The sequence below is a fragment of the Hemiscyllium ocellatum genome, chromosome 32 (genome assembly GCF_020745735.1).
Source record: "Hemiscyllium ocellatum isolate sHemOce1 chromosome 32, sHemOce1.pat.X.cur, whole genome shotgun sequence".
Lineage (NCBI taxonomy): Eukaryota > Metazoa > Chordata > Chondrichthyes > Orectolobiformes > Hemiscylliidae > Hemiscyllium > Hemiscyllium ocellatum.
Genome location: NC_083432.1, coordinates 46,120,745 through 46,134,066, shown reverse-complemented (window position 1 = coordinate 46,134,066; position 13,322 = coordinate 46,120,745). Strand labels below are relative to the sequence as shown.

General features: G+C 42.2%; 1 protein-coding gene across 3 annotated transcripts in view; it reads left to right on the top strand.

Annotated features, from left to right (window-relative positions):
- Window positions 1-13,322, top strand: part of LOC132831055 (rho GTPase-activating protein 23-like) — a 516,705-nt gene that overhangs the window by 342,040 nt on the left and 161,343 nt on the right. For all 3 annotated transcript variants that reach the window (XM_060849107.1, XM_060849108.1, XM_060849109.1), the window contains 2 exons: window positions 6,048-6,126; window positions 6,812-6,866. In XM_060849107.1, the coding sequence (XP_060705090.1) occupies window positions 6,048-6,126; window positions 6,812-6,866 (134 nt within the window). The remainder of the gene's footprint in view (window positions 1-6,047; window positions 6,127-6,811; window positions 6,867-13,322) is intronic.

The window sequence follows — 13,322 nt, the reverse complement described above, 5'->3', positions numbered from 1 at the left end:
ATAGGCCCTTCAGCCCTCAAAGTTGTGCCGACCTGTGAACTAATCGAAGCCTATCACCCGCCACTATCCCATCGTCATCCATTTAGAGTCATTGAGATGTACATCACAGAAACAGACCCTTTGGTCCAACTCGGTCCATGTTGACCATATATTCCAACCTAATCTTCTCCCACTTGCCAACACCTGGCCCATATCCTTCTAAACCCTTCCTATTCAAATACCCATCCAGATGATTTTTAAATGTTGCAATTGTACCAGCCTCAACCTCTTCAAGGAGCTGTGAACCTACACTCCAATGCCTCCTTTTTCAGCAACATTCCCCAGGACCTTACCATTTAGTGTATAAGTCCTGCTAAGATTTGCTTTCCCAAAATGCAGCACCTTTCATTTATCTAAATTAAACTCCATTTGCCCCTCCTCAGCTCATTGGCCCATCTGATCAATATCCTGTTGTAAACTGAGGTAACCTTCTTCGCTGTCCACCACACCTCCAATTTTGGTGTTGTCATCTGCAAATGTATTAACTATATCCCTTATGTTCACATCCAAATCATTTCTTTAAATAACTTCATGCAATCAAGAAAATATGTGGATCTGGCCTTTTTGGCCCAAAATTGATAATCTCATACTTGCTTACATTGAACTCCATCTGCCACAGTTTTGCCCGTTCATTTAGTCTGTCAATATTTCTTTGTAATTTTATGCTATCATCTACACTGTCTACAATGATGCTTACATTTGTCATCAGCAAGTTTGGACATATGGCTATTATGCCATTACAAATTACTGGTCACATCTTGCCAATCATCCCCCCCCCGATTAACCCTACCTTCTGTCACCGACCACTCAATCAATTTCCCAGTTACGTAAGTAATTTGGCCTCTATTCCATGGGTGTCTACCTAAGTTAATAATCTCTTATGTGGGACTTTATCAAGGACTTTATCAAATGCCTTTTGGATGTCCATATAAATATCATTCATGGACATTCCTCTGTCCACTACTTTAGTCACCTCTTCAAAAAAAATAAATGAGTTATGTCGGTATGATCTACCTGTCATGAACCCATGCTGGCTCTACTTGATTAATTGAAAATTTTCAAGTTTCTCCATCCTTGATTATAGACTCCAGCAATTTCTCTACCACAGATATTAGGCTATCTGGTCTGTAATTCCCTGATTTTTCTCTTTAGTCCTTCTTAAAAGGCACAGTGATCTATGCAATTTTCCCGACCAAAGGGTCGGGTCCTGTGTCTAGGGAGTTTTGAAAGATTATCGTTCGGACATCAACCACTTGCTCCCCTACTTCTTTTAACACCCTTGAATGGAACCTTTCAGATCCTAGGGATTTGTAATTCTTTCATGTTATTCATTTAGTGTTTTGTTTTAATTGGTTTTGTTCAGTCCCTTATCCCGATCCACTATTAATTTCGTTAGGATTTCCAATGGGCTGTCCTACTTTGCTCTAGTAAATACTGAGGCAAAATAATTATTCGAGATTTACAGGGATGTTGCCAGGATTGGAGAATTTAAGAGTAAAAAATGAGGTCTGCAGATGCTGGAGATCACAGCTGCAAATGTGTTGCTGGTCAAAGCACAGCAGGCCAGGCAGCATCTCAGGAATAGAGAATTCGACGTTTCGAGCATAAGCCCTTCATCAGGAATAAGAGAGAGAGCCAAGCAGGCTAAGATAAAAGGTAGGGAGGAGGGACTAGGGGGAGGGGCGATGGAGGTGGGATAGGTGGAAGGATGTCAAGGTGAGGGTGATAGGCCGGAGTGGGGTGGGGGCGGAGAGGTCAGGAAGAGGATTGCAGGTTAGGAGGGCGGTGCTGAGTTGAGGGAACCGACTGAGACAAGGTAGGGGGAGGGGAAATGAGGAAACTGGAGAAATCTGAATTCATACCTTGTGGTTGGAGGGTTCCCAGGCGGAAGATGAGGCGCTCCTCCTCCAGCCGTCGTGTTGTTGTGTTCTGCCGGTGGAGGAGTCCAAGGACCTGCATGTCCTCGGTGGAGTGGGAGGGAGAGTTAAAGTGTTGAGCCACGGGGTGATTGGGTTGGTTGGTTCGGGCGGCCCGGAGGTGTTCTCTGAAGCGTTCCGCAAGTAAGCGGCCTGTCTCACCAATATAGAGGAGGCCACATCGGGTGCAGCGGATGCAATAGATGATGTGTGTGGAGGTACAGGTGAACTTGTGGCGGATATGGAAGGATCCCTTGGGGCCTTGGAGGGAAGTGAGTGTGGAGGTGTGGGCACAAGTTTTACATTTCCTGCGGTTGCAGGGGAAGGTGCCGGGGGTGGAGGTTGGGTTGGTGGGGGGTGTGGATCTGACGAGGGAGTCACGAAGGGAGTGGTCCTTGCGGAACGTTGGAGAATTTAAGGTATAGGGAGAGATTGAATAGGCTAGGGCTGTTATCCCTGGCACCGGAGGCGGAGGGGTGACTTTATAGAGGTTTATAACATCATGAGGGGCATGGATAGGATAAATAGACAAAGTCTTTTCCCTGGGATGGGGGAGTGCAGAACTAGAGGGCATAGGTTTAGGGTGAGATGGGAAAGATATAAAAGAGACCTAGGTGGCAACTATTTCATGCAGATGGTAGTACATGTACGGAATGAGCTGCCAGAGGAAGTGATGGAGATGAATACGACTGCAACATTTAAAAGTCATCTGGATGAGTATATGAATAGAATGGGTTTGGAGGGATATAGGCTAGGGGCTGGCAGGTGGGACTAGATTGGGTTGGGATATCTGGTCAGCATGGAAGAGTTGAACCGAAGGGTCTGTGTACATTTCTATGACTCTGTCTGCCGTTTCCTCATAATCATTGCCAGTATCCCCACATTCATATTTAGGGGACCAGTATTGCTCCTGACTACACGCTTTCCTTTTATATAACTATAAAATTTCATATTATTGATTTTGATGTCTCTTGAAAGTTTCCTTTTATAATCCCTTTTAGTAGCTCTTCTAAGCTGCTTTGTGGCTCTTTGCTAGTCTTTATAATTTTCCCATTTGGCAGGATCTATGCTTCCCCCCCCCCCCATTTTTGTAAGCCCTTTCTTTTTGTTTTATGCTGTCCTGTTAGTTTGAGTTGTCCTATGCTGTTCTTTTCTGTGAAGTGGAGCTTTGGTATAAACAAGTCCTCTATGCTACAATATGATATTTAGAAATGAAAATGTACTACTACTACTACTTAGACATATGCATTGGTGCTTTAATCAACATATTTATACTAATGGTATAATTGGTGGAGTAGTGGGGTTTGAGTATTAGAACATTTTTCCTGTGAAAGTCACAACAACATAATACTGTAAAATACAGAGAAAGATGCTCTGGATTTGACCTTCATGCACATTATTTTGCTGATCTTAATTTTGATTAGGATTGACAAAGGCTACAAGTGGTTTCATATCCTCAGGATAATGGCAGTGGTGAGTGAGGGCAGGAAATAGAGAGCAGTTGGCTAAGGTCCAGTGATCCTTAGAAGTGGTGATTGGTAAACGATTGAACTGTTGTGATGTCTCTCTCATGATTATTTAGCTTGGTCACGTTTATTGAGCTTGTATATTAAAGAGTGGTCAGCTATGCCAAGACGTGAAAGGCTGGCTGCATCCAGTTAAGTTGAGGAGAACTGAGAAGAAGAAAACCAATACTCTTTTTGAAGAACTGCATGCTTGTACAGCTTTAGCATATTTATTGATTTTGCCCAGTGCTGGCAAAGAAAAATTCATCTATTTTCTTCAGGGCTATGTGACAGCAGGTCAGGCAGCTTCGGAGGAGCAGGAGAATCGCCATTTCAGGCATAAGCCCTTCATCAGGAATGAGGCTTGTAAACTAAGAGGGTAGAGACAAATAAGAGGGGGTTGGGGCTGGGATGAAGGTAGCTGAGAGTGCAATGGGTAGATGAAGGTGGGAGTAATGGTGATAGATTGGAGAGGAGAGTGGAGCGGATAGGTGGGAAGGAAAATGGACAGGTCAAGAGGGCAGTGCTGAGCTAGTAGGTTGGATCTGGGATAAGGTGGAAGGAGGGGAAATGAGGAAACTGGTGAAATCGACATTAATCAAGTGTGGTTGGAGGTTCCCCAAAACGGAAGATGAGGCATTCCAATCATCTATTAATCCTTGTGCATGTCATTAATGTCTGCTTTGTGCATGCTTATTCCTTCTCTTATTCTCCTGCGTAACTCTACCTAAATCTCTATAGCACATCTAGTGGAAGGTCGCAGATTCTTGGCAGCGCAGCCTTGGAAGACAGTCTCAAGCAGCTATGGACCTAAATTACCCTGCTATAGATGCTTTCTTTTTAGGGGCAAATATACTTGTATAGCGTATCATCTTGATAATTACCTGCTATTTATCATTTATGCATGTTTCAGTGACTCCAGTATTTCACGGTTGCTCTATTTATGTTTTGTTAAAATAACAAATGAGATTCCAGTGCATAAAGTTGATCAGTTTTATATACTGCACACATTGCCATTTCTCCTTGTTTACAAGTTGACAATAGATATGCAATGCCTGTTCTCTACTTTTCTGTGGCCCCAATCATTGTAATATGTACATGGGTGATGGAGGAAGGGAGAGATAAAGCAATTAATGAGCTTCAGAATAGTTTAATGTAATGTTTCTGTAGTGGTTGGAATGAGGGCCAGGTAGGTCTCATTAAGGATGAGATCCTTGATATGGATTGTCAATCTGGGCCAATCTGGTTGCCCGAACTGACAAATATAGACATGAAATTCAGAGTCTCCTCATTCTCGGAATTGACTCTGAGCTGGCTGGCCAGAGTCCATATGCTGTACACATGTTCTGAAAAGCAGTTTAGTGCTGAACAACATGGAGGCTCCTTGCAGTTAGCTACCAGTTGAAGTTGCCAGGAACCCATTCTCACTTCCACGTTGAGAATTTTCAACATCTATTTTGTTTGATGCATTTAGTAAGATATATAGCTGAATATTATTGAGATGTGATGCTAATATGCTTGTTAATACAGGGTTTAATAAGCTATAATCCCCCTTAATTGGCAACTCACCACAGTACAAGAAATGTACTTAACCACCTTGCAGATGTGTAAAATATACAGCAAACTGCTCCTAGTATTGAGACAGGCCTCACTGGCTTTCTTATGCACTTCCATAAGGAATCATCATTTAGACCCCTATAAGATTCCACCCATTGTATATTTGTACATTTTAATGAAGTAACTTCTTGGGATATTAGAAAATGCTGATGGATTCATTCAGTGTAGGAGTTTATAGGAGTTGGGATGTCATGTTGTGCTGGTCAGGACATTAAGGCCACTTCTGAATTACTATGTACAATTCTAGTCGTCTTCTACAGAAAGGATGTTGTTATACTTGAGAAGGTGTAGAAAAGATTTACAAAGATGCTGCAGGGACTGAAGGTTTGTGCTATAGGGAGAGGCTGAATAGGAGTGGCCTTTTTCCCTGAAGCGTCGAGTGGTGACCTTATGGAGGTCTATAAAATCATGAGGGGCATGGATAGTGTGAATAGGAACATCTTTTTCCTTGTGTAGGGGAGTCCAAAACTAGAGGGCATAGGTTTAAGGTGAGAGGGGAAAGATTTAGAAAAGAAACTGAGGGGCACCTTTTTCACAGAGGGTGGTGTGTGTTTGGAACAAGCTGCCAGAAAAAATGGTGGAGGTGGGTACAATTAGAACATTTAAAAGGCATCTGAATAGAAAGGATTTAGAGGGATATGGGCAAATGCTGGCAGATAGGGCCAGGTCAGATTGCAATGTCTTGGCATGGCCGAGTTGGACTGAAGCGTCCGATTTCGTGCTGTATAACTCCAAGACACACTCTATATAATGTGCTTTTTAGGGGGATATAACTGCACCTGTATGGTACAGTAAAGTTTTAGACATACAAATAAAAGAGTCTTTATAATAGTTAATGCAATTTTTTTGAAATTAATTTCGTACTGTTTCCCTTGAATTTATTTTGCAAATAATTTCCTTAAACAGAAAATTGTATCTTCAAGGCACGTTTTAAACTTCACTGTTTGAAATCAGGACTTTTATTTTGCAGGGGATCGTATTGTGAAGGTGAATGCAGAAAGTGTAATTGGCAAAACATATTCTCAAGTAATATCCCTAATTCAGAACAGGTATGTTAACATAGTGAAATATTAACATATTTGGTTTCCAATGCATTAGTGGTCACTGCCATGCAGCTACCTTTACCCAGAAAATATTGTGGGAATATATGCAAACTGCTTAATGTAATACAATTGGCCATCGACAAGAGATGTCATCATGCAGGCAATGTAGGGCCTTTCCTCTCTGCTTTTATTATTTGCATAATGGCTGCTGCAATTGCAGTTTGGTGAGAAATCCTAGTTTCAGTTTTCTTGGAATTCTTGATGTATCTAATATACAGTTTGCAGGTTCTCAGCAGCCTTCCTAACAGTGAGCCACTTTTGGTGTGCTTTGGGCGTGCTAGTCTCTCATTTGAGCATCTGATAACTCGGGATGTCATTGCATTAGCTGTGGAACATTTGATTCTCTCAGCTGCAGTTATCACAATATCTTGACAATTCCCTCAACCAATGTTAGGCTATTACGTTTGGGCAGTTAATTGGTATATTGTCAATTGCTTTTACTACACCTTTCTTCAAATGTCATTGTTGGTAGTAAAGAATTTATTTGGGTTATTGTTGTGTTTTCCTTTTTAGGCATCCTTTATCTCAGTGATTTAAGTTTTATGGCAGTTCTATAGGCTCAAATATAAAAGGTATGAAACTAAGCCATTGTTTAGATTTTATGAACCATATTTTTCTGTCCTCTATTTAGTGAGGATGTATTGGAACTTTCAGTTATGCCCAAAGATGAAGACATTTTGCAGGTGGTAAGTTATTCAGCTTTATTTTTTTCTTCTCTCCTTATATTCAGTCAGTTATTGTGAATAAGTTCTAACTCAAGTGCAACAAAGGATATCTTGATCTCCAGATTCAGGGTTATGGCAGAAATACTGTTGCATTTGTGATAGTAGATTCTTTATAAAAATTGAAATAAAATAGTTATCTGGATGAGGTGTAAAATTCCATTGAGATTATTGTAAAGATCATATAAGGAATTACTGCATCTTTTTGAAATTAATATTTTAGGTTATGTAACAATTTGATGATCTACTCTCTTTTCGTTGGCTTTGCATGCAGGTACTTCAAGCAATTAGGAAAGCAAATGCTCCTCCTCATGTGTTCTCTATTCTTATACTTTAATCCAATTGTAAAACATCTTGCTGCTATTGTAGAAGGCTTTGGTGAGGCCACGCTTAGAGCATTCTGTGCAATGTTGGTCTTGATTTTTAAGGAAGGATGTACTTGCATTGGAGGCAGATTGTTCCCCGGGGTGAGACTGGTGTCCTGTGATGAGAGACTGAACTTGTTGAAATTGTGTATGTTCTCTGCTGAGATGTGATCTCATTGAAACATTGAATATTAAGAAGGTGCTTCACAAAATCACAGGATTGTTATGGTGCACAATGAGGCCATTCAGCACATTTTGTCTGCATCAGCTTTGGGCAATTTCTGTTCTCACTTGCTTCAGTATCCTTGGATGCATCTTAACTATTTTTGGTATCCTATCATCTTTAAGTACCAATTGTTTATGCAATACTATCAATGAACATCTTATCAATTGTAAACCCATTTATGATTGAGTTTCCTCCTCCAAGTCCATGGCGGGAATCTGCCTCATAGGTAAAAACAGATGCATTTAACACCTTTCCTTGCTTCCTTGTAAAAATCCGCTTTCAGGTTCCTGAGTGGCCTTGCTCATTGTTTTACCATTTATTCCTTTTACAGTTTATTTATTTTTATTCATTCATGGAAAGAGAACGTCACTGGCTAGGCCAGCATTTATTGCTATTCCTAATTACCTAGAGGGCAGTTAAGAGTCAACATTGCTGTGAGTCTATCGTCAAATGTAGACCAGATCAGGTACGAATGGTTTCCCTCCAAAAGGGTATCAGTGAACCAGATCAACTTTTCCGACAATCGACAATGGATCCATGGTCATCGTTAGACTCTTAATTCCAAATATTTTATTGAATCCAAATTCCACCATCTGATGTGGTGGGACTTTAACGCGGGTCCCCAAAATGTTACCTGCATCTCTGCATTAACAGTCCAGCATTAATCCTAATAGGCCATTGCCTCCCCTAATTTGTGTGGCTATAGAAGACATTGAGATTTCCCATCTAGAATCACTCCAAGTTAATATGTATTAAAGTGCTATATTTTTGTGCAGTACTTCATTCTATGTAACACTTATTTTCATACACCCGAAGTGATTTAATTGTTCTTTAATCTTTTTTCTTTTGTTATGGCATCTTTGTGATCTATGGGCAGCACGGTGGCTCAGTGGTTAGCACTGTTGTCTCTCAGGTCCTGGGTTTGATTCCCGCCTGTCTGTGTGGAGTTTGCATATTCTCCCTGTGTCTGCGTGGGTTTCCTCCCACAATCCAAAGATGTGCATGCAGGTCAGATGAATTGGCCGTGCTAAATTGCCCAGAGTGTTAGGTGCGTTAGTCAGGGGTAAATACAGGGTAGGGGAATGGGTTTGGGTGGGTTTCTCTTCGGAGGGGCGGTGTGGACTTGTTGGGCTGAAAGGCCTGTTTCCACATTGTAGAGAATCTAATCTAATCTAATCTCCTGACACATGCAGCTGACCTTGAGCAAGTCTTTTGCTACTTTTCTGGCTTCCTTCAGTTGACTGAAAAATTCAATGGTCTAGAGGGCTCTGATGAAGGGCTTATGCCCGAAACGTCGAATTTCCTATTCCTTGGATGCTGCCTAACCTGCTGTGCTTTAACCAGCAACACATTTTCAGCTGTGATCTCCAGCCTCTGCAGACCTCATTTTTTACCTCCAGACTGCATGGGGCCAACCTTCTTAGCCTGACATGACTGAGGCAATGGGATAACTGACAAAGGGAAGTTGAGAGAGGCAGGATGCCTCTGGAGTGACCTGGTATGCCATTTCCTAGATGCCTGCTGTTACTTCTCCTCATTATTGATGTTCAATGAAATTTCCCTCATCACCTGAAGTTATTTGCGCCTGGAGAGAGAGGTCAAAGGCCTTTAACCCCTTTTCACCTGTGCATTGAATGAATGTATCCATGGCTCAAGTGTTGGAGTTAAGATCTCTGTGCATTTTTAGCTAGCGCTGATCGTTCTGCTGGGCCTGGCTCTTAATGGTAGCAGCCATCTGTTGCATGGAGGCAGCCATGTGTTGGAGTCCCAAAGAGAAAACATCAGTTGTGTGCTGGTACCTCAAAGAGGCATTATGCCAGGCTTCTCACCCTTCAAAATAGTCTACACATGATCTCCGGCAGCTCATCCAGGTGTTCCCCCTGCTTGCTAATTCCTCTTCAGCTTGTTTATGGTCGGGTCGAGAGTTTAAATAATATGTCTTTTTATTTTTAGGCTTTTTAAATATTACGATCTACAATGAAAAATAACTGTTTTGAAACCAGTATTATAAAGGATTGCTGCATGTTTTGAAAAGCAGGTAACCTGACACTTAAGGCAAGCATTATGTTAAGAGTTTAAGCAAGCAGTAAATGAACTGTTTGAAACAAATTGGAGCCTCGGAGTTCTGTGCTGCCTAGCTAGACCTGTACATCAAGAAGTTGGTTGGTCAATGGACTAGTGACTAGTTATTAGTAACAAAAGCCTTTTGCACCAACAACTGTGAGATTAGTTCACAGATAATTGACCAACTGGGAGCTGGGAACAAGACATGAAAGTGTTTTGGTCTCCTCCAGCCGAGAGCTGTCTCTGTGTACTTTGTAGTCAAAACCCAATTTAAACCTGAAGAAAACCAGTGTGTTGTTATAAGTGGTGACTTTTAAAAGGCTATCAGTTAAAATTAGGCACCTCGTGTCTCTTGTGAACCAGTGGAACCATGTGAAAAAAGACGACCAAAAAAGCAACACTCTGACCAGCATAATAAGAATCAAGGTCATCTCAGCAACCCATGTACAGAAACCATTGAACTCCCAGTTTTGTTCTATATATATAAAACATGCATTCCCCTTTCTCTTTTCTTGTGTCTGCGCGTGTACTTTTAAGGGGAAACTTAAAAGGGGATTAGAGTTTAATTTGCATTATTATATGCTGACAGTTCATTTACCTGTAGATAGTGTCTAATTACTTAGAATAAATAGTAACTTTTTTGTTCAGTACAGAAACCTAATGCTTCCTTTCTATCAACCTGCACCTGAAAATTGAGGAATTTTATGTTCTTACTTTAAAATCTGTACCTTTAGCACTGACTCCAGAAATAATGGGGCTTGATTTCCAGCATGCTACCCAGGTAATTCATGATAAGAGACTCATCATCTCTAGTGGGCTCAGCCTGTGGCCTGTTCTCCAGCAGTCCTGTAAGTATCAGAGACTTCAGCTCAGACTTCATTTGCCAGCAGTAGTCTCGCATCAGCGCTGAGCTCACAAATCCTGCACTTACTCTGGATAGGTTACTCACTCAGGAGCAAGTTGCTGTGCTGTGCAGGATGAAGGGGAATGCCTTGCTAGTGCATCTTCTGATCGTTCTGACTCTTCTTTCTCACTGGTAGTACTGAAGGTGCTGGTGGAGGTGGGCCTGGCAGAAGGCGCTTTTTTTCCCTTGAGTTGGAGAGTGAGATTATATAGAAGAACATAACCATTTCTTAGGCAAAAGTGAGGACTGCAGATGCTGGAGATCAGAGTCTAGCTTAGAATGGTGCTGGAAAAGCATAGCAGGTCAGGCAGCATCCGAGGAGCAGAAAAATAACCATTTCTAAGTCTGGCAAACTACCACCTTTACTCAGGACTTGCTGCTTCATGTGCAGTTAGGGGTTGCAGAGTAGAGACTTTCTTACTGGATAGCTGTACCAGTTCAGTCTCCTGTTCAGGACAGGTTCGGTCCATTGCTTTTCTGTCAGCTGTGCAAGCATACCTTCCTACCCTGGCTGGGCATGTTCACACTTCTTGAACCCATTCTTTTCCTGTGGACATAGAGAAGCATTGGGAGACGTGGGTTCATTCATGTGCTCTTACCCTGAAGTGCTAGCTGCAGATTCTGCTGGTAGTCCCCAGAGCTGTTCAGTGTGTACTTTGTTTAAAAGAAGAATGTGGTATTTGGCACCCGAACTTGTGAATAAATTAAGCTTAGCATTGTAATTTCTATGTTACTAAGATATCTTTGAGCTGTTAGGACTGAAGCTGCCTTTGTGGTTGTGCCCTTGTCCCATTCAGCCTTTTGCTGAAAACCTATCAGATGTCAAAGTTCTCCTCGTTGTGAAGGGTCAGCTGATGTATTACCTGCTGAGTGTTGTAGTTAATTATGTGTTTTTGCTGTGAGCCCTGGCACGTGTGGGAGCCGTTACCAGTTTTGTGCAGAAGTGCAACATTGTATGTCACTTAACTATAGATTCCAATCAGCGCACATGAAGCATGGTGGCTCAGTGGTTAGCACAGCTGCCTTGCAGCACCAGGGTCCCAGGTTCAATTTCAGCCTTGGGCGACTGTCTGTGAGGAGTTTGCACATTCTCCCCTGTCTGCATGGGCCTCCCTCTGGGTGCTCCGGTTTCCTCCCACAGTCACAAAGATGTGCAGGTTAGGTGAATTGGCCATGCTAAATTGCCCATAGTGTTAGGTGCATTAGTCAGAGGGAAATGGGAATGGGTGGGTTACTCTTCGGAGGGTCGGTGTGGACTTGTTGGGCTGAAGGGCCTGTTTCCACGCTGTAGGGAATCTTTTTTTTAAAAAAAAAGCATCTTATGGAGATGTCTGTCACCCAACTGCCTATGTTGCAGTCCTCTTCGATTCTAAACTTACAATGTTTCATGACCATTTAATTGTGTTTTCAATTGAGTGGCACACGGCGTGATTGAGGGCAGCAGCTGATTATTTGACACTTGAACCAGATAGTCACTGCAAATTGGCACTGATCTCCAGTGCTACCATCATATAGTCATTTGGGATGGCCTCCTGTTGCCATTTCAGGTGAAAAACATTGTTCTTTCCTGAACAGCCACTGAGGCATTGCTGAACTGTGAGGTCAATTTCAGTCTCATGTCAGACATTTCCAAGAATGGTTAGAGGCAACTGATGCAGATTGGTAATGCTCCTTGCTTGCAGAGAATAGAGTGCTATCTGGCATGCCTTTTAATTATGGTAGTCATGATATGGAGGTGTTGGTGTTGGACTGGAGTGGGCAAAGTTAAAAATCTCACAACACCAGGTTATAGTCCAACTGGTTTATTTGAAATCACTGACTTTAGGAGCGCTTCTTCTTCATCAGGTGGTTGTGGAGCAGAATCATAAGACGCAGACTTTATAGCAAAAGGATTGCAGTATATGGAACACAAAACACAAAGTTACTGCCCAGTGCAGGCCCTTCGGCCCTCGATGTTGCGCCGATCTGTAGAACCAACCTGAAGCCCATTTGTCATATACGATTCCATTTTCACCCATATGTTTATTCAATGACCATTTAAATGCCCTTAATGTTGGCGAGTCTACTACTGTTGCAGGCAGTGTGTTTCATGCCCCTACTGCTGAGTGAAGAAACTACCTCGAACATCTGTCCTATATCTTATCACCTCTCAATTTAAAGCTATGTCCTCTCATGACAGTCATCACCAGCCAAGGAAAAAGGCTCTCACTGTCCACCCAATCTAATCCTCTGATCATCTTGTCTGTCTTTATTAAGTCACCTCTCAACCTTCTTCTCTCTAACAAAAACTGCTTCGTGTCCCTCAGCCTTTCCACATAAGACCTTCCCTCCATACCAGGCAACATCTTAGTAAATCTCCTCTGAACCCTTTCCAAAGCTTCCACGTCCTTCCTATAATGCAGTGACCAGAACAGTATGCAATGCTCCCAAGTGCGGCCGCACCAGAGTTTTGTACAGCTGCAGCATGACATTGTGGCTTTAAAACTCAATCCCTTTGCCAATAAAACCGAACACACCGTACACCTTAACAACTCTATCAACCTGGGTGGCAACTTTCAGGGATCTATGTAAATGGACACAAAGATCTCTCTGCTCATCTGCACTATCAAGAATCTAGCCATTAGCCCAGGTTTTCCTTTATTCCTGTTGCTCCTTCCAAAGTGAATCACCTCACTTTTTCTCATTAAACTCCATTTTCCACTTCTCAGCAGCTCTGCAGCTTATCTATGTCCCTCTGTAAGCTGCAACACACTTCCGCACCTGTCCACAACTCTACCAACCTTAGGGTCATCCACAAATTTACTAACCCATCTTTCTACACCCTCATCCAGGTCACTTATAAAAATGACAAACAGCACTGG